This window comes from Mastomys coucha, unplaced genomic scaffold, assembly GCF_008632895.1.
Source record: "Mastomys coucha isolate ucsf_1 unplaced genomic scaffold, UCSF_Mcou_1 pScaffold22, whole genome shotgun sequence".
NCBI lineage: Eukaryota > Metazoa > Chordata > Mammalia > Rodentia > Muridae > Mastomys > Mastomys coucha.
In genome coordinates this window covers 26,217,165-26,238,266 of record NW_022196905.1, presented here as the reverse complement: position 1 = coordinate 26,238,266, position 21,102 = coordinate 26,217,165, and the positions used below count along the sequence as shown (strand labels likewise).

Here is a 21,102-nt window from a genome sequence, read left to right as displayed (position 1 = left end):
ACAGCCTCCTACATATCCTGTGCTCAGGATGCTATTGTGGAGTAAAGGTGGGGAGCTTTTGTTATTAAATGGTTGGATCTTTGCAACCAATTGGATTCTGTGTTCAGAAGCCTCTCTGGGGTTGGAGAGCTCATCTGGACAGATCCAGATGGGCTCAGGCACACTCGAACTCTGGGTGCAGGAATGGTAGAGAGGACACAGGTTCTGGGCTTGGGTTTCATTCACACTTGCCCTGGCCTGGTTCCTATTTCAGCTCAGGCTCTACCTCTGAACCTCCTTCCTCAAGTTAGGGTTTGAAGTTCTGGAACCCTCCTGCAAGCAGTATGCTGAGGGTTCACTTGTCCAGTCCAGTCATGGTCTATAAACAGCTGGCTTCCTTCACTTCATGAGAAAGTGAAAGAAGGTGTCCTAAGTAAGGTTTCCTTTGCTGTGATGAAGCACCATGTCCAAAAAGTAAAATGGGGAGAAAGGATTTATGACTTATACTTCCATATTGCTGTCCATTATTGAAGGAAGTCAGGACAGGAACTCAAACGGCAGGATCCTGGGCGCAGGAGATATGCAGAGCCACAGAGGGGTACCGTCTACTTGCTTGCTTCACAAGGCTTGCTTAAATAGAACCAAGGACTACCAGCCTAGGGGTGGTACTGCCTACCATGGCCCTCCCGCATTGATCACTAATTGAGAAAATGCCTTACAGCTGGATCTGGAGGCTCCTTCCCCCCTGATGATTCAAGTTTTGTGTCAAGTTGACACACAAAACAAGCCAATACAACTGACCCCTTCTCAATCTGACACACAAACATCACTATTAAGCCACAACTTTTCCTTTCTTACTCATCCCCAAGATCTCACATAAATGACTTTAAATGTCCCACTGTCTTTATAAATTCAAACACATTAAAATTTCAGTCCCTTTAAAACAGCCAATCTATTAAAATTCAAACTCAACTGTGGGGTCCTGTAAAATACTTTCTTCAAGAGGGAAAAATCAAGGCATAGATAGTTAAAATCAAATCAAAAACAAATTCTAACCATCCAGTGTGTGGGATTCACTCATCATCTTCTGGACCCCTCCAAAGGGCTTGGGTCACTTCTCTACTCTACCTTCTGCAGCACACATAGCCTGTCTTCTAGGTCTGCCTTGCTCTTTCTCTACTGCTGCTGCTGTTCTTGGCTATCCCGGTTTCTCCAAAACTGTAGGGTTCCTTGCTGCAACTGGGCTGCACTTTCACCTGTAGATGCTTCCTGGTGCCACGCCCCTAGCTTCTTTGCATGACCCCTTCAGCCCTGGTCCTTCAACTGCCACTGAGGCTGCACCCTCACCAGAGGCCTCTCCTGGCCTCTCAGCACCAAGTGTCAGCTGTACTCCATGACCTCTTCATGTCTTCAAAACCAGTATCACCTGGGAGGCGTCTGCACATGACCAAGTCCTTGGCTGCCTCAGGAATACATCTCTGTTCTCAGAAAACATTTCCCAGAAGATTCTACCTCAGTGATGCTGATCTCTTTTGTCTGATTTTGAGCCAGGATTTCTAAAACTTCACAAGCCAGGCCTCTTGTCTACACTGTTAACACTCGTCTTTTAAGCTCCTCAGAAACTTCTCACTGAGCTCCCAACATAAATTGGCTTTTCTAACTCAAAGTTTCTAACTCAAAGTCCTTCCACAAACACAGCAATACCCCATTCCTAGTACCTAGTCTTAGGATTTCTATTGCTGCAACAAAACAGATGAAACACCATGACCAAAAAGCAAATTGAGGAGAAAAGCATTTATTTGGCTTACACTTCTATTTGCTGTCCATTACTGAAGGAAGTCAGGACAGGAGCTCAAACAGGGATAGATCTCAGGGCAGAGCTGATGTAAAAGCCATAGTGGGTTGCTGCTTAGTAGCTTGCTTTACAAGGCTTGCTCAACCTGCTTTCTTAAAGAACCCAGGATCACCAGCCTAGGGTTGATACCGCCCATCGTGGACTGGGTCCTCCCCATTGATCACTAAGAGATCAGCCTTAGAGCTGGATCTCATTGAGGCATTTCCTTAACAGAGAGGCTCCTTCCTCTAATGACTAGCTTGCGTCGACTCCAAACCAGCCAGTACAGGTGAAAGATGAGGGATGAGGCCTAAGGGCAGGTATAGCCTAACTTTCCATCCAAATGAGGCCACTGCTGGAATCTCAACCTGTGACCTTTGTGGACCTGCCCTCTCACTCCAAGTACCTCTGAGGATAGTACTTACCTGAAACTGTCCATGCACTATGATGGCCAGGGCTCTGGTCATTCAGTCCTTCCCAGGACATCTTTCCCATAGCCACTCCCCAGAGGCTGTGCTGCCCTAAAACTGGTTAGGCTGGGCTTTGCCCTCCTTGGTGGGCTGAAGACCTGTTTCGTATTGACCCTGTATGTGGAGTTTGTGCCGCAGCGGCTGCACCTCACCTAAAGAGGAAGGCATAGTTTTTGAGGCTTTGGCTTGTGGACCCCAAGGTCCCCCAAACTGGTGGCCTCACTGTATATGTGGGATGGGATGGGGGGAGGGCTCTATCTGATGCCATGTTCTGGCATGGCAGTTGGGAGAGGCAGGAACAAAGGGTTAGGGCTTTCAAAGTCATAGCCTATAGTCTAGGAGGTGACTCAGGCCCACATGGACAAAGGCAAGCCCATCAGATATGGAAGAATGCCTGGCAGCCAGGCTGATGTGGAATTTTTCCCCATTCCAGGGTTGCCTAGAAATGTCGGGGGCAGTGGGACTCTGACGTGGCCCATGCTCCACCGGATGGCCAGCTGTTTCTGCACTGCCTACATCTGGGGTGATTCCAGATTAATTCCCATCCTTGGTTTTCCTTTAGGATGAAGGACAGCCTGAACCCAGACAGGCACCTACTTCTTACTTGCCCAGACCTTAGCTGAACCATATAAGTGACCCTGAGTTGGTCCAGGGATCCTGGCTCTTCTTCACCTGTTTTCCTTGGATTCCACAAATGTGTTCCTGGCTCATCAAAGGAAGCTAGGAAGACCTATGTTCTACTGGATCGTAAGGCTCCAGTGCTGTCCATAAAAGGCTGGCAACTAACTAGTCCTGTCCCCTTTCTCCTGAGCTCAGGCTCCCCTCCCCAACACTACCACCAAGCCCCAGGCACCCTCTATTCCCTTCTGGGCTGGCAGCAGGACAATGGACCCCTTGGCCCATCGGAGACAAACAGGCCTTGTTGGGCCGGAGGCGGGGGCGCGATATTGCGCCCCAGGGAGCTGAATACAGCTTCTGTGCCTTTTGGGCAGGCGCGCAGTGGACAGGACGGGGGAGGGGGCCGTGGCGCCCATTGGCCCTGGCGTCAGGGGCCGGGCCAGGCTGCTGGCCTCACCTGGCGAGTGTTGAGAGCGGGTGCGGCAGCCGCTGCGGCGGCGGGGCGGGGGCCATGGACCAGGCCTGCCAGCGCGCCGGGTCCCGGCGAGTGCGCCCCGCCGCCCAGTGAGCGCCACGGCGGCGGCGGGGGCCGTGGCCGACCCCTGCCACCTGGAGCCCAAGGAGAACAGGGCCAAGGTATGTCGGGAGGTCTTGCACTCACGCTGGCTATGCCCTGCCTCAGCCTACTCCCTGAACGTCCCGCCTACACTACCCCAGTAGCCAAACTGGGATCGATCGATCGTGCTTGCCCAGTAAGGGATGTAGAAATGCTGCAGAGCTGCTTCACCGACACTCTGTCCTACAAGCTCTGGCTGGTTGCTTGCCCTGCTCTGGGTGCCCCTTCTCCCCTGACCCCCCGGAATCCCTGAAAATGGGATGGGTGGGGTTTGAGAAGGCTAGCTGTTGTGCTCTGCTGAAACTGTGAGTTCGTTAATAATTAATCCTCTTGGACATTGTGGGCTGGGCCCTAGTGGAGAAGGAAGCAGGAATCTCCCCACTCCTTACCTGCGTTCCCAGAAGAGGCTGTCACAGTGCAAACTGGGGGTCTTGGGCAGTGACATACTCTTGTGCAGGTTGGTCTGCTCCCTTAGTGAGAGGCCAACACGAGCCTTCTCTTCTCAGTGGAGTCCCCACCTCCTTCCCGAGCTGTCTGTGGTGACAGGCACACGTCTGGCTGCAGGACTGACACCTGACACCCGAGGTTACTGGGGTGATAGTGAGGATGGATGCCTTGGAACTCTTCAGGAGGAAAGAAGTGTGGAGGGAGAGCCAATCAGAAGAACTCGATCTCTTCCTCTTTGGAGGGGGTGACCTGATGTCCTGCAGGCAGCACAGGCACCCCTAAGCTGATCTGCACTGTGCTGTTCATAGGCATCCTTGCTACTTATCTAGAGGGAAGATACCGAGGCTCCAGGAGTCAGTGACTTGCTGAAGGTCACACTGTTCAGAAGTGGCTGCGTTCACTATGAATCTCAGAGTTTGGGTTTTTGTTTGTTTGTTTTTGTTGTTTGTTTGTTTTTTGGTCCCTATTTCAGGATCCCAGCCCCACCCAGAACTCCTCTTGCCCAAACTGGAGGAGAGATGCCTTTCTCAGCATCTCTTTTGCATCCTCAGTTCTGTGCTGAATTCTCACGAGATAAATCTGTCACTCACAGTGCCTGTCACTGGGCTCCCAGGAAGAATAAACAAACCTGTGCAGGAGAGCAGTGATTCGCTTGAAAATGGCCCACAAATAGTGGGACGCTAGGCCCCCTCTGTGGCTTGTGACAAGCTTCTTGCTTTGGTTTGACTCCATGAAACATGAATGACTTTAGAGAGGACCTGGCAGGATGGAGCAAAAGTACTTCCAAAGGTTACCAGATTGGAGATCTCTGGAGTCATCAGGGCAGGGAGATCAGGCCCACGGTAATAGCTCTTCTGTGACACTCCTGTCTGCCTCAGTTTTACTGGTGTGGAATATGAGTATAGAGGTGGGTTGGGTAAAACACATGGGAAACACAGATCATTGAAAGGGTGAGGTGGCATGTCTACTGATCTAAAAGGACCCAAGTTGTCCATTAATATAACCACATAACCAGATCCACTGCCACAGGCCAGGCACTGAGCTAAGGACTCTGCACACCTCTCACTTTTGGATCTTCCCAGAGATACTGAGAGAGCATAGCTGTGCCTTTAAGTGTTAGGATAGAAACAGTTTGTTGCCAGAGATCGGGAGCAGGATTGTATTAAGGGCATCCCAAGTCTGGGAACGGACAGTGGGTGTACTTACTCAGAGCATTTGTGTGGCATCTGCAACGCCTCCATAAAACTTTTCTACCATGCCATGTGATTACACAATGAAGTAAATCTTCAGACTGTGACTAGTATAAAGTATTGATATTTATCACTAATGCTTCCATGTTCAGCCCTGGGGTCGGGGGGGGGGGAGAGAGGGAATTAATGGAGTGGTTTTTTTGTTTTTTGACATCTGTGATTTGCCACTTCCCACTAGAGCTGCTTTGGGTACTTGGATGTGCTACCAGGAAGGCTAGTGGTTTTGCATGAGCAGGGTAGTGTCTCAGAGAGAGCTGTGAATGTGCTTCAGGTTCTAGCATTGCCACAGTAACTGGGCCCATTTCTCTACCTGTTACTTAGGGCTAGCATATAATACTGAGATGTTCTGTTGGGTGCCAAGTGCTCACGTGTCGTGTGTGTGTGTGTGTGTGTGTGTGTGTGTGTGTGTGGCAATTATGTGATTGCCCTTTGAAACAATAGGTTGCTAGGCATTGTGGCACATGCTTATATTTCTAGCACTTGGGAAACTGAACAGGAGGATCACCAGTTTGAAGTCAGTCAGGAGCATAGTGAGCTGGTCTACACAAGGAGCGTGCATGCACGTGCGTGCATGTGCACACACACATACACGCACACACACATGAAGAAAGGAAAAGGAGGACACCTGAGAGAGCAGATGAAGGAAGGAAGATGCAGGTGACATTATAACATTAAGAACTGCCTTCCAAATCATGTGAACCAAGCCTAGAACCATTGGCTTCACAGCTCCAGCCAAGGGAGAATAAGGGTGACAAGTGTCAGGACTGCGAGCTCGGAGTGGTCCTGTGAGCCAACAGGTTAGGGTACAGATAAAATGCCCTGCTAGGCAGTGCTCCCCATCTCTGCTCTAGTGCCCCACTCCAGAGCACCTCAAAGTGAAGAAGTGCTTGGACCCTTGCGAGTCACTCCCAGAAGGAGGCTTACTGTGTGCCCCACACTCCTCAGCTCTGTTTTGTCATTGGCTATGTCTTTCCACTGCAGACACCAAGGTTTGGAAAGGGCAGTATGCCTGTCCCAGAAACATGAGGTGTGTCTCAAGTGTGTGTGCACCTGTGTGTGCATGTGTGCACTTGCAGGTCAGAAGGCAGCTCCCAGGAATTGGCTTTCTCTCCACCATGTGGGTTTTGGAGATCAAACTCGAGTTATCAGGCTTGGTGCAAGCACCTTTAACTGCTGAGACATTTTGCTGGCCCATTATTTATAAAGTTTTTCTGTTTTCCAAAGTACAGACTCTGGTAAAATATGAACGCATATATATATATTCACATTGTATGTAAGGAATCAAATTGTGTCATTGATGGTAAATGACCCCCATTCCCTGGGGGAATTACACTTTACATTTGGTAGTATCTCAGGCCCTTTGATCTAAGTACAGATGTACAGTTTCGCTCTTATGAATACATTCATTCTTTACAATGTGTAACAAGGCAGCTCTTTTAACATCTGGTCCTCAGTTTCCTGTCTGTGAAATGAACATAAAAGGTCTATTCTAGTTTGCTTTCTGCCCAGGATGATTCTGCCGGCAGTGGGCTAAGCCCTCTTACATGATAAAAACTCCCTTCAGATATTTGGTTATCAGCTTGAGATGCAGCACTGGCTTCCCTGTACCACAGCTTCTGTGTGCTGATCCTGAGGAATTTGCCCCAGTGATTCTGGTCTCTTCTTAATCACACCTGATTTCTCGGCCCTGGTTAATAAGCATCAATTGTCCTAGTAAAGCAAAGCTTCCATAGGTTCTTTTTTTTTAACATTTTTTTAAAAGATTTATTTATTTTATGTATGTGAGTACACTGTCACTCTTTTTAGACACAGCAGAAGAGGGCATCAGATCCCATTACAGATGCCTGTGAGCCACCATGTGGATGCTGGGAATTGAACTTAGGACCTCTGGAAGAGTAGCCAGTGCCCTTAACTAATGAACCATCTTTCCACAGATTCTTAATCTAAAATATAACACAAAGAGCCCTGAGGAAATTTCATTGGCCGGGTCTCCACTGTCTACATTTCTCTTAGCATTATCTTCTGTTCCAACTTCCCACAGACCAGCTGGCCCATCAACTCTGAGCACTTCGTGGTTCTTGCCACTCAAAGTTCCAAATACACACTTCTCAAAACAACAAAAACAAACAAACAACAACAACAACAACAAGAAAACCAACAAGGGCTACAGCCAGGTCTGTCATAGCCATACCCCTCAGGTCCATCATAGCCATACCCCTTAGGTCCGTCATGGCCATACCCCTCAGGTCTGTCATGGCCATACCCCTGTATTCTGGTTCCCGTTTCTGTTCTAGTTAGGTTTCTATTGCTTGTGATAAGATAAGCACCATGGCCAAAAAAGCAACATGTGAGAGAAATTATGTATGTTAGCTTATAGGTTCCAGTTCATCACTGGGGACACCAAGATACCAACAGGGGTTTGAAGCAGAAAGTACTGTTTAGTGCCTTACTCCCTGGATCATGTTAAGCAACCTTTCCAGGCCTACTCACCTGGAGATGGTATTCCCACTGCCAACTGGACACTCCTACATCAATTGGCTATCAAGAAAATCATGTCGGGCTGGCAAGATGGCTCAGCGGGTAAGAGCACTGACTGCTCTTCCGAAGGTCCTGAGTTCAGATTCCAGCAACCACATGGTGGCTCACAACCACCCGTAATGAGATCTGATGCCCTCTTCTGGTGCGTCTGAAGACAGCTACAGTGAATTATGCCAGAGCATGCGGGGCCGGAGTGAGCTGGGTGGCAGAGATCCTGAGTTCAATTCCCAGCAGCCACACACATGATAGCTCACAGCCATCTGTACAGCTACAGTGTACTCATACCCATAAAATAAATAAAATGAATCTTTAAAAAACAAAACAAAACAAAACAACAAAATTAAGAAAATCATGTCTATGGCCGCATCAACATGGCCATAAATCCATCAGGTGGAAGCGTAAGTCACATTCTTGCTAAATAGCAAGAATTTCATACAAAAAAAAAAAAAAAAAAAAAAAAAACAAAAAAACTGCCTTCAAACTAGGTCAACCTAGAAGGCAAAAAAAGCTGATGTATATTAGAAAAAAGTAAAACTGCTTCCCAGTCATGGTGATCCTCAAAAAGAGCCCACATACCTGGATGTACCCTTTAGGGATTGGTTATTAGGAGAAAGAGCCTCAAAACTGGACCTTCACGTGAGAGAGCATTGGAGACAGAACACACCACAGACAGCAAACAGAACCTTAAAGGGAAAGAGGGCTTAGGAGAGGTAAGGAGGAACAGTCTACAGAGACTGGAGCATGACCTTGACCATCCCAGGCTCTACACTGACTATGATCAGCTCTGATTTCCTGTGTCTTTAGAGCCTTCTGCTTGAGCCATTATGAGTGTGGGCGCCTAGGAAGGAATGGCCTCAACAAAGCCCTTCTGATAAGGGACAAAGCTAACAGGAAACTGAGCTAAACCTGAGATTGCTGTGCTGACTAAGCTTGAGTTTCAGGTTAGGAACAGGAATCTAGGAGTTTCAAGCTAGGAGACTCCCTCCAAGGCCCCGGGACACATTCTCCAGCCAGCCCCAAACCTGCAAAATGGGTCAATGCGTGTGACCCTATTATTTGCTCAGGCAGGCTGCCCAGCACGGCATGAACTCTTTGATGAAGGACTTCATGTTCAGAGATGCCATGCTCCCTTTGGATGCCTCAGTCTGTTAGCTATTTTCCGGGGGTCCTGTATTGGCCAATAAACGTCTGTGTCTAGTACATATTAGTACCTTTAGGTCTGAGCTACTGGTAGGTGTGTGTTTGGCCTGTGACTTTGTTGGTCCATACTCTGCCTCTGTGGGCCTTAGTTTCTTTTTTATGGTAGGCCTGACAGGGGTAGTTGACCCACAGAGCAGCCAGAAAGTTTGAATAAGCTGCCCACATAGGTGTATCAGTTCACCTCTTTCCAGTTCTCCTCATAGCCTTTGCCTTCAAGCTTGCAGTGTCTGTGCCCTTGGTCCAAGGGCACCTAGAACCTTTCTGAGCTCTTGGGTAAATGAGCTACCTGGCTCTTGGGGTCTAAAGAGGGAGGGGATCACCCAGGGCTCTCCAGCCAGGGGACAGACAGCAAGAAGACCATGGCACCTGGGCATTCCATTCATTATCCCTAGGGAGGGAGCTCATAAATATTCATATGCACTGGGGCGTGGGGGTGTGGAAGGAGCCAGCTAGCTGCCTGCTGGGTATCATTGGAGCATTCTTGTCTCTGACTGCAGAGGCAGCCTGGGTGTTGGGAGAGGAACACCCAGTGTTGGGGCAGCTGGTCACAGCCCAAGGTGAGTGTGTCCCCTTATATGCAGCACAGAGAACGGAGGGTCTGTGCGATGCTAACACTCTCAGTCAGCTTTACCATCCTGGGCAAGTTTCACACGTGTAGGTTGTAGTGGATGAATCCTGCTTCTCCTTTGGTCCTGCAGGGTCCTGGGTGACCTGGAGAATGTTGAGTTTGGCTTGCTACCAGTTATCAGGATGATATGGCTGGCTAGCCCATGAAACTAGGGATTAATGAGGGGAAAAACAAGGGAACCGTCTATCCTAGTGCCCGGCTCGGTCACTATCACAAGCAGAGGGAGGTACAGAACCTATTTTTCTAGTCATGACTTCTGCTTCCCCTGTGCTGTGTGACCTTGAGGATATTGTTGCCTTCTCTGAGGTTTGGCCTCCCTGCTTCTTTGGAAACTCCTCAGTGCCAACCATTTTCTATCAGACTGTTTTGGGCTAGTGTGCACACAACAGAATGGGGCCAGCCTGGGACCCTGGGAGGGCATAGTAATGATCAGTATAGCAAATGTCTGTCCTTTGCAAGCCCTGAGCCTGTGTGTTCCATCTAAACATTGAGCATCCCACGATGACAGAACATTGGCATTATTTTTAGAGGAGAAATTACGACCCACAGAAGGAAACAGCAAGCTGGAGTGTGTGTGTGTGTGTGTGTGTGTGTTGGCACTTAAAATTTTATTTAATTAGTTATTACAGAGAAAAGGTGAGAGTGTGAAGGTCAGAGGACAACTTCTGGGACCTGGGAATCAAACTTAGGTTATCAGTTTTGGTAGCAAGCACCTTTCCTTTACCAGCTGAACCGTCTTGCCTTCATACTTAGTTCCCTGAAACAGGGTCTCTCGGTGTAGCCCAGGCTGGCCTCGAGCTCACACTCCTCCTGCCTCTGCCTCTTGAGCTGTTGGGATTATAGGTGTGTATCACCATACCTGGCTTTAGATCTGGGCTTTAAGACCAAGAACCTAGCCTGTGGGTGCTGGCTCTCTCTGGGTCTCTCTTGTGTTTTCTCACAGGCATGTTCTTGTACGTGACTGATTCTCATCATCACATGCTTGTTCTTATGTATGAGTGATTCTCACATATGACTTCTGTGTTTGGCTCACTCATGGCAGGGCCTGAGACGTTTATTTATCTGTCTCTTTAAAATAAGGTCTGGATCTGCAGCCCACTCTCTCTAGACTCTTAAAACTTCAGCTTCCTGAGTGCTTGGATCATAGGCATGCAACCTCACACCCAGTAAGGGATAGTGAATACATGATAGTCATCATCACCACCACCACCACCACTATCATCATCACCATCATCACCATCCTTAGTGCTGGGGACAGAACCCAGGGGCTTATGCACACACTAAACAAACTTTACCACAGTTACTTTCTTGAGGCCTTTGATATACATGCCATGCATGACCCTTACAGTACGTCTGTCTCACCCATAGGCTGTCTCCCCTCGTGGCTGTCACCCAGGCGGTAGCTGCTTGACTAAAGGTCTTATCTATGCTCTTCCCCTGGATGCCCAGGCCATGAGGTATCATTTACCCAAAATTCACCAAGTGCCAGGCTCAAGGACCTCTGGGATGAATCACCTGCAGCTGGCCAACAGTGTGTGTGGGGTATACCTCTCCTGTGAGGCGGGACTTGGCCCCTGGTCAACCATGATGACAATGGCTAATTGTCACTGCTATTAATAATTAATACTCTGATCGCCTGTCATTGGAACCACAGAGCGCTGGGGTGGTTCTCCCTTAAGCCCGGCTCCTGGGGACTAGCCAGCCGGTTTCTAGCCTTAGTATGCCCAGAGGCTCTTCCAGTGACTTCGGTACTTTGTGTCCAGCATCTGCTGGAGGAGACTGAAATGCAAGAGAAGAGGGGTTTTGTTACCAAATTCCCAGCGATCAGACAGCAAGGAGGTGAGGAGCCTTGAATACCTCAAGAAGCTGACCCAGAAGAACCAGCCACCAGAGTCCCTTCTATTTCTCGCCCCTTCTATTTCTCATCCTTTCATAGGAGCTGTCAGCTCTGCCCACCAAGATCAGACAGTTCTATGTTCCTAGGATACAGGCTATGCCTTGACCTTTCACTCCTGCCCCTCCCTTCCCCCACTCCCCCGTTTTAGATACCCCAGACATAAGATACATACAAAGTAAGAAGCTACATTTGGGAGATCCACAAACACGGGCTCAAAATCCTGCCCTGCCCTTACTTGCCGAGTGACCTTGAGCAACCCATGTCACGTATTGGATCTCATTCTCCCTATCTACAAAATGGGGTGATGGTTCGACCCAGTGGCATCCCCTGAGTGGAATTACGAAGTTGCTGTGGGAAAAGCTCCTGCCCCAGGCCTGGCTTCTAGCAGAGACTCAGGTAGCTCTGTGGAGCTCAGTACACACAGGAACCTAGTGAGGTTTCGAAAAACCCAAAGAGTAGAATGAGTGAATCTTGATGTTTCGCGGGTGAGAGAGCACACTGTCCTGGGTGAGGTCAGGAAGCCCCTGATTGGCAGCTTAGGATGCTGGTCTGCCCCCTACTGCCAGACCTCCACCGGTAGTCCTCCATCGTCGAAGGTACTTGGAGTTCCGGAAAGTACTCTGGTGAGTGGCGCGCGGCAGGGTGGGCCCTCAGGCTTAGCAGAGGGCCAGCTACAAGAATCTTCATCCCTCTAACACTAAAAAAACTATGACGTTGTGCTTACTGTCTGTTCCGGGCTTGAGCCTTGCTCCATAAGCTGGCTTTCTGCTAGCCCCCACTCCTTACCCTCAGCAGAAGGCTGGCGGCTGACCGGAACTCACCTGGCAGATTAGTGGGCAGCCCGTCTCAGTCCCCTACTACGGCTCCTTGCCCGGAACTCAGGAGGGTTTTATCCGACGTCAAGCGACACCAGTGTGCTGACCGCTCAGGAGGCGCCCCAGGATCCGGCCAGACTCCTCTCTTCAGCTTCCCTCCAGTTTATAGATGAAAAACAGATTCTCAGGGGATCCCTGGCTTGTCTGAAGTCAGTGTCAAAGTCCTGAGGGGTCCGGCTGAGCTTGGTGGGACATACTTTTAATGCCAGCACTGGGAAGACAGAGGCAGGTGGATCTCAATGAATTGAGGCAGCTTGGTCTACAGAGTAAGCTCCAGGACAGCCAAAGCAAGCAAGCAAACAATCAACCAATCAATAAACCAATAAACAGAGTCCATACCTTCCTTTCCTGGTCCCTGTCCTCACTACTTTTTTGTTTTGTTTTGTTAGTTTGGTTTGGGTTTTGTGACACTGTCTATGACATAGCCCAGGCTGGCCTGAATGCTTGACCCCCAGGGTCCCCTAGGATTACAGTCACATGCACTTTATAAATTTTAAACTGTGAGCAGGTGCATAGCTCAGTGGAGAATTCTTGCCTGGAATGCTGGAAGCCCTAGGCAGATCCCAGTACTGCTTAGGAAAAAAAAAGTGGTGTGTGTGTGTACAAAACCCCAAACCTGATCTAGAGGCGATCCATTGTCCCCTTTCCTATTAAGTAGTATAGGTGAAATACAACTGTTGTGAAACTGATTAGAAAAATATTTCTTTCTGTACCGCTCCCCAGTTACGCTCAGAGGATCTGGAAGTGTAGAACACAGGTTGAGATTTTTTTTTTTTTTTTTTTTTTTTTTTTTTAGGTTTTTCAAGACAGTGTTTCTCTGTATAGCTCTGGCTGTCCTGGAACTCCCTCTGTAGACCTCTGCCTCCCAAGTGCTGGGATTAAAGGTGTTTGCCACCACTGCCTAGCAGAGGTTAAGATCCTTAATCCAAAATCTGAAATTAAAGATGATCTAAAATCTGAAACTTTTTGAATATCAACATGACGCCACAAGTGGAAAATTACAAAGCTGACCTCATGTGACAAGTCATAGTCAAAACATTGGTGTGATACAAATATCGTATGCATATGAACATATGTATGTATGCACATGCATGTGGAGGCCAAGGGTAACACAAGTTGTTTTCTTTGATTGCTCTCTACCTTGGTTAGTTTGGTTTTTCAAGACAGGGTTTCTCTGTGTAGCCCTGACTCTGCTGGAACTCACTCTGTAGACCAGGCTAACCTTGAAATGAGAGATCCCCTGCCTCTGCCTCCTGAGTCCTGGGATTGAAGATGTGCTCCACCATGCCCAGCTTCACCCACCTTACTTTGTAAGGCAGGGTCTCTTATTAAATCTGAAGCTCACTTGACTAAGTAAGCTGGCTGGCCACTGAGCTCTGGGAGTCCACCTGCCTCTGCCTACCCAGAACTAGAATTACAAATGTGCCCTGCTGCTAGCTTTTGTTTTTAATGTGTTAAGAAAACTGAACTCATCTTTTTGCTTGAGTAGCAAAGATTTTTGCCAGCTGTACATCTCCCTAGGCCCTCTAAGATGTCTCTTTATGCACATGAACATAACTCAAAATAGAAATTGCCAAATCAGAACCATCTCTGGTTCTAAGCATTTTTGGTGAAGCTCACTTGTTCTTCACTGCCCTTCAGTAGGTATTTGCTTCTGTCCAGGGTTCTGTGTATGTTTACTGGGAGGAGTGGCACAGATCACTCCAGAATTTTCCGGGGGTGGTTGTTTTTGAGAATTGTTTTGTTGTTGTTGTTTGGGTTTTCTGTTTTTGTTTCTGTTTTTGAGATAGGGTCTCAGTATGGAGCCCTGATTGCTCTGGAACTAGCTTACATAGCTAGTTTACATAACCAGGCTGGTGACAAACTCTCAGAGATGTTCCTGACTTTGTCCCCCAAGGTGTGCATCATCTTGCCTGGTTAAAATGAATTTATTCTAAAGTGTGTGTGCATCTCTCTCTCTCTCTCTCTCTCTCTCTCTCTCTCTCTCTCTCTCTCTCTTTCTCTCTCTCTCTCTTTGTGTGTGTGTGTGTGTGTGTGTGTGTGTATGTGTGTAAGCCCACAGTGTCTAGAAGAGACCATCATATCCCCCTGGAAGCTGGAGTTGCAGGCAGTTGGGAGCCACTTAACATGGGTGCTGGGAACTGAATTCCAGCCCAGCACGTACTCCTAACCGACACTGAGCCATGTCTTCGGCCTTCCACTGGTGCGTTGAGACAGGACCTCTTACTATATCACCAACGTAGTCCGGGTTGGTCTCAGACTAGACATGTAGCTGAGGCTGGCCCAGTCTCTTAGATGCCAGGCTTTGCTCTCTCTTTGTCTTTGTTTCTGTTGCTAGGGCTTGAACCAGGGCCTCTAGCATGTGTTTTCATGGTGGGCTGGCCTTTCTTTCTTTCTTTCTTCCTTCCTTCCTTCCTTCCTCCCTTCCTTCCTTCCCTCCTTTCTTTCTTTCTTTCTTTCTTTCTTTCTTTCTTCCTTCCTTCCTTCCTTTCTTTCTTTCTTCCTTCCTTCCTTCCTCCCTTCCTTCCTTCCCTCCTTTCCTTCTTTCTTCCTTTCTCTCTCTCTTCATCCACAGATTCCATCTGGGCATGGGCCTGGTGTATATGATGTCCCTTTTGTCTCTTGCTGCTGCTCACTGAAATTGTTTCTTTCCCTCACTTTCTGTTTCTAATCAAGTTGGCATGAACACCTTTGTCACACATGACTTTATACACTTGTGTATCCATGTGTTTCCAGAGACCAGTGGCATGTTGGAGAACCTCACTGGCATCACTGGCCCTCTGGGAACACTCTCCCCAGCCCTTACCCAGCCTTACGCAACGAGTCTCTCATTGTCATGGGAGAAGAAACATTCCTTCCAGTGTGGCTTCATCCTCTGCTGATTTCCTATGTCCTTTGCTTTGAGGCGACAAGCCAAGGGCTCAGAGCTTGCTGCTTCCTTTCTGGGGGTGGGTCTGGAGGACTTTTTCATCAAGCAGTCATGAGTGCCTTAGGTCACTTTCCCAGGGAGGCTACCTGGCAGTGCTGCCTCTGTGTGCACTTGGTGACATGCCACGAGTGTGGTCACAGGGCAATGTGGATGACCTTCTGCAGCCTCAGGGGCTTGGAAGCATCAGCTAGGGGAGAAGTGGAAAGTCCCAGCCTTTTCTGTACCTCTATGGGGAACTGTAGAAGCTCCCTTACCCCAGCAGCTTGGACCTCAACCACCACCATTGACAGCCTGGTCTCCTGTGGAGAAGGCTGTGTCCACACCACAGTGGGACCCCAAACAAGTAACAGCAAAACCTCACCAAGACACCTTCTTAAGGTGACTTAGTAGTTTTGTTTGTTTGTTTTTGTTTTTTTGAGACAGAGTTTCTCTGTGTAGCCCTGGCTGTTCTGGAACTCACTCTGTACACCAGGCTGGCCTGGAACTCAGAGATCCACCTGCCTCTGCCTCTGCCTCCCAAGTGCTGAGATTAAAGGCGTGTGCCACCACTGCCCTGCTTTTTTCCTTTCTTTCTTTCTTTCTTTTTTCTTTTTTTTTTCCGCATGTGTTTCTTTGTTTTTAAGATAGTATTTCTCTGTGTAGCCCTGGCTATCCTAGAACTCGCTCTATAGACCAGGCTGGCCTTCAAACTCACAGGGATCCATCTACCTGCCTCTGCCTCCAAAAGGCAAGGACTCAACATATTAAAAACTCGCTGGGCAGTGGAGGCACACACCTTTAATCCCAGCACTTGGGAGGCAGAGGCAGGCAGATTTCTGAGTTCGAGGCTAGCCTGGTCTACAGAGTGAGTTCCAGGACAGCTAGGGCTATACAGAGAAACCCTGTCTCGAAAAAACCAAATAAATAAATAAATAAATAAAAACTCAACAGTTTTTAATATGTACATATTATGCAGTGTTTGGAACATAATTATACAACTAGATTTGTTTGTTTGTTTGTTTGTTTTAGTTCTAGCCGGGAAGGTAGTACAGGGAAGGCTGGTCCCATCCTCTGAAACAGAAAAGATTCTAGCCTTCCATATGAACTGAGGCCTAGGGCAGAGACAGGATTTTCTCCTTTCGTCTCTCAAAATGCATTCATTATACAACCCAAAAGGTCTACAAAGACGGTAGTCATCTCCCGTGTCCGTACTAGTTGACTAAGTTAGAACCATGCTTGGCAGACCTTTCTCTCTGCTCATTTTGCCTGCTGTGAGTTGAGTCCCTGGCTTCTACTTCTCTAAGGTTCTGACCCTGTCAGGATCCTGCCCAGGAGTCCACAGAGCCCCGGCAGCTGTGGAGACGCCCTGGGACCAAGGTCTTGACCCTTCTGTTCTGTCTGCACTGTCCCTAGAGGCTTCCTGAGATGACTCTGCTGCCGAAGAAGCCCTGCAAGTCCAAGGCCAAGGGGCTGCTGCTGGGAGCCCTCTTTACCAGTTTCCTGTTGCTGCTGTACTCCTATGTGGTACCTCCTCTGTATCCCAACATGGCCTTCACGTGAGTGACGTCAAAGTGAGCGTGGGGCGGGGCAGCTTCTTGGTCTACAACAGAAGCTTTCTATTGGACAACTACCCAGTACCACCTGCACTGTGATGTATAGGGCAGACATTCTGGCAGAGCTCTTGGTGTAACCCAGGCCTCAGTGTGCCTGAAGTGGCAAGAAGGGCAGAGCCTGGCCCACAGAGCAGGAAAGCATTTAACACTGTGGCTAGGGCTTGAACTATAATCTGAGGCTCCAACGGGGCCACAGTAGGGTCCAGGATAGAGATGGACTGCGGTTTGTACCAGAATACCTATCTGGCACAAGGGCCTGGATTCGAACTTTTCAAACTTGGGCCTATGGGACCGTGTCTCTCTTCCTAAACAGCGAGGCTCTCGCATCTCCTCATAAGGCTGCTCAGCCTATGTCTGGTGCCACCTGCTCCTCAGTTAGCGGTACTGGGATAATCTGAAAATTATTGCCAATAACTGATTTTTTTTTCGAGACAGGGTTTCTCAGTGTAGCCCTGGCTGTCCTGGGACTCACTCTGTAGACCAGACTGGCCTCAAACTCAGAGATCCGCCTGCCTCTGCCTCCCAAGTGCTGGGATTAAAGGCGTGCGCCACCACTGCCTGGCGCCAATAACTGATTTTAACGAGACAAAACAAGGGGCTCAGGAGCTGTTAAGACCTTCCAAGGGACCTCTGTTCAATCCCCAGCACCCACACGGCAGGTCACAACTATCTGGAATTCCAGTTCCAGGGGATCTGGCACTCTCACACGGACATAAATGCAGGCAGAACACCAATGTATACAAAATAAAAATAAATAAATCATTTAAAAACAAAACAAAAACCAAGTCCCCAGCAATCTTGAGCAGGAGACATTGGGGGCTTTTCTAGCTTTTCTAGTACTCATAAAACAACGGGGTTAAACCTTCAAGGCTGTGTGAAGGATTGTGGCTGGTCCAGCTCAGGCCCCGCCCAGCTCCCCGATGGTACTGTTACCCGCAACCCCCTGACTTCTCCATCCCTGTCTCCCCCAGGACCTCAGAGGCCGCAGCGCCCTGCTCTCCTGTTCCCAATGAGCCAGTGGCAACCACTCCCGCCAACGGCTCTGCCGGAGGGTGCCAACCTCGGCGAGATATTGTGTTCATGAAGACGCACAAGACCGCCAGCAGCACGCTGCTCAACATCCTCTTCCGTTTCGGCCAGAAGCACGAGCTCAAGTTCGCTTTCCCCAATGGCCGGAACGACTTCCACTACCCGTCATATTTCGCACGAAGCCTGGTGCAGGACTACCGGCCCGGGGCGTGCTTCAACATCATCTGCAACCACATGCGCTTCCACTACGAGGAGGTGCGCGGGCTGGTGCGGCCCGGTGCCACCTTCATCACCGTCATCCGCGACCCCGCTCGTCTCTTCGAGTCCTCCTTCCACTACTTTGGATCCGTGGTGCCGCTTACCTGGAAGCTGTCGAGCCGCGACAAGCTGGCCGAGTTCCTGCAGGACCCCGATCGCTACTACGACCCAAGCAGCTACAACGCGCACTACCTCCGCAACCTGCTCTTCTTCGACCTGGGCTACGACAGTAGCCTGGACCCGGGCAGCCCGCGCGTGCAGGAGCACATCCTGGAGGTGGAGCGCCGTTTCCACCTGGTGCTGCTGCAGGAGTACTTCGACGAATCCCTGGTGCTGCTTCGGGAGCTTCTGTGCTGGGACCTGGAGGACGTGCTGTACTTCAAGCTCAACGCGCGGCGCGACTCGCCGGTGCCGCGGCTCTCGGGCGAGCTGTACCGCAGAGCCACCGCCTGGAACCTGCTGGACGTGCGCCTCTATCGCCACTTCAACGCTAGCTTCTGGCGAAAGGTGGAGGCCTTTGGCCGTGAGCGCATGGCGCGCGAGGTAGCCGAGCTGCGCCAAGCTAACGAGCACATGCGCCGCATCTGCATAGATGGCGGCCAGGCGGTTGGTGCTGAGGCCATCCAGGACTCGGCCATGCAGCCCTGGCAGCCTCTGGGCATCAAGTCCATCCTGGGTTACAACCTCAAGAAGAGCATCGGGCCGCAACACGAGCAGCTCTGCCGGCGCATGCTCACGCCTGAAATCCAGTACCTGTCTGACCTCGGTGCCAATCTCTGGGTCACCAAGCTCTGGAAGTTCCTTAGGGACTTTCTAAGGTGGTGACATACCCTGCTCACCTCCTGTTTGGCTTCCTGATGCAGAAAGACCCGGCAGGGAGCCTCTGGCACCTAGCCTTCCCCAGCCATGCCTAGTGCCACTCTGAGGTCCCTAGGGTCATAGCTGTCTGGGACTGGTCTCTCTGCATGAGAGGGCCTAACCGAGAGGTATTTAACTAATTATGCCATTTTAAATTAAATCCCCTTTATTTCCAGCCTCCTCTTACAAGGGGAGACTCAGAAGTAAAGAAATGTTATGTGTTTTTCATTAATCTGCCTCACTGCGGTCACTGGAGGGTCTCTGGGATGGGCCCCTTGGAAGGACGTCTATAGGCTGGAGTGCAGCAGAGGGCAGGGGCCTGGTGCGTTTGTTACTTGCTGAAGTCTTGTGTGGTTCAGAGACTTCCACAAGCTACCATAACATGGAAGATCATGTGTGTGACTGAGCACTGGTTATGTCCCTCCTACGGATGAGTGCTTTGTGGGCAGTATTTCCACACAAACGTTTAGTGGCGTGTGCATTTTAATTACCTCATGTGACCAAATCAGGAAGGAGGCAATTTTACCACTCAGGCTCTAAAGTACTTACTGAGCTGTTTGGCAGCAGTGGCAACCAGATTAGAGCAGAGATTAAAAACAAATGTGTGTACGAAGTGTGCGTGTGTGCACATGATGGGGGGGGAGGCTGGGAGCATTCCAGGGGGCATAGGGTAGAAGGCCTTGAATCACACCAATTCTCGCAGGGACTCCAGTAACTCTTTGAGGCAGATTCAATTAGTGTCCCTTTCCAGATGTGGTATCTGACCTCCTAAGGGGGAGGAGGGATTTGCAGGGGGAAAGGTTACATCAAATTCAGGACCATGAGCTAAGGACCCTCTCCCCCAATACTTTTCCATATTCAGTACCCATTTCACACTGTACCCAGTAGCCCCTTTCTGGTGTCCAACTAGCAGCTTCTGTCTCCACTCCCCTTTCACTCACCACCACCCACACTGCTTCACACAGCTGCTCTTTAATCTCAAAGATACCTGGCATCTACCCAATAGCCCACATCTGTCTGAATTCTTTTATGGGTTGTGTCCAGACATAAAGACGACTGCTAGGTCAGTTGAGCACGGTGAGCTGTCACCTGGGTAAAGAGTTAGCTGTGACTCCCTGCACCTAGTGCCCCCCCGGGGGGGGGATAACAGGACCCTTTTAAGGACACAGGAGTCTCAGACTTCTAGCTAGGAACAAAGGAGCTCTAGCCATAGTTAAGTAACAACTGTGGACTCTCTTGTGCCAAGTTCGATCTAAGTGTTGATATACCAAACCTAAATGTCTAACAACTCCCCAGCTTTATAAACCAAAATTCAGAAGGTGAACTTAGTTACCCACAGTCACAGAGCGAATAAGCCAATGCCAGGACTCTGATGCCAGCCTGAGAGCTGTCAGATCCTAAACCCTCACTGGGTTTGGATTAATTCTGTCTCTTGGGATTAAGCGGCAGGCCCAAGCGATGTGGGGAGAGGTTAGGGAGGCCAGCTGTTCAGTGGTTATCCATACTGTCCTGGCTGAGTGTGTTTGCTTTGTCTTAAGACAATCTCATTATGAAGCCTGGTTGGCCTTGAACTCACAGAGATCTACCTACCTCTGCCTTCCTAGAGCTAGGGTTAAAGGTGTCCACTGCCGTGTGCTGTGAGATTGTTCTTGTTTTACGCCTGGATGTTCTCTATCCCAGGTCTCTTCACTTTCCACGCAAGGCCTGGACTCCCCAGCCCACTGGAGCACCACCTATACTTTCATGGCTTTGTAAAGTTATACTGTTCTCTGCCGTCCCCATCTAGACAGCCAGGGTTTAAACTATAGAGGGAAAACAGTAAACATGGCCAGGGCTGGAGGCTGGAGAGGCGGTCAAGAGAACTCGCTGCTCTCCTAGAACCTACCTCAGGCGATTACCCACAACCTCCTACAGAGGATCCCACACTCTCTCCTGACCTCTGTAGGCATCCACATGCAAGCACACACACACACACACACACACACACACACACAATTTTTTTTAATTGATGAAAGAGATTATTCCTAGGAAAATATATTTCACCCCAAATCTACATGCTAATTTGCTTTGCTTCTGTTAATCAC

The 21,102-nt window shown here is 49.4% G+C and overlaps 2 protein-coding genes across 3 annotated transcripts in view; both read left to right on the top strand.

Moving 5' to 3' along the window:
* Positions 1-3,770, top strand: part of Pes1 (pescadillo ribosomal biogenesis factor 1) — a 20,198-nt gene extending 16,428 nt beyond the window's left edge. The window contains exons 16-17 of the mRNA XM_031342568.1: positions 2,717-2,806; positions 3,100-3,770. Of these exons, the coding sequence (XP_031198428.1) occupies positions 2,717-2,806; positions 3,100-3,770 (761 nt within the window). The remainder of the gene's footprint in view (positions 1-2,716; positions 2,807-3,099) is intronic.
* Positions 3,333-19,246, top strand: Gal3st1 (galactose-3-O-sulfotransferase 1). 2 transcript variants are annotated; one of them, XM_031338909.1, is made up of 3 exons: positions 3,333-3,537; positions 16,674-16,816; positions 17,845-19,246. In XM_031338909.1, exons 2-3 carry the CDS (start codon positions 16,686-16,688, stop codon positions 18,983-18,985), a joined length of 1,272 nt encoding a protein of 423 aa, XP_031194769.1. In that variant the 5' UTR covers positions 3,333-3,537; positions 16,674-16,685; the 3' UTR covers positions 18,986-19,246. The 2 variants fall into 2 exon arrangements, with proteins under 2 accessions (XP_031194769.1, XP_031194768.1); XM_031338908.1 differs by lacking the exon at positions 3,333-3,537 and adding an exon at positions 12,066-12,100.
* Positions 19,247-21,102: the final 1,856 nt, after the last annotated feature.

What these genes read in the sequence shown, in the direction of transcription:
- Gal3st1 (XM_031338909.1), top strand. Translation starts at nt 16,686, where the DNA reads ATGACTCTGCTGCCGAAGAAGCCCTGCAAGTCCAAGGCCAAGGGGCTG. An exon ending in TATCCCAACATGGCCTTCAC is followed by an intron (nt 16,817 to 17,844) that starts GTGAGTGACGTC and finishes TGTCTCCCCCAG; the next exon opens with GACCTCAGAGGCCGCAGCGC.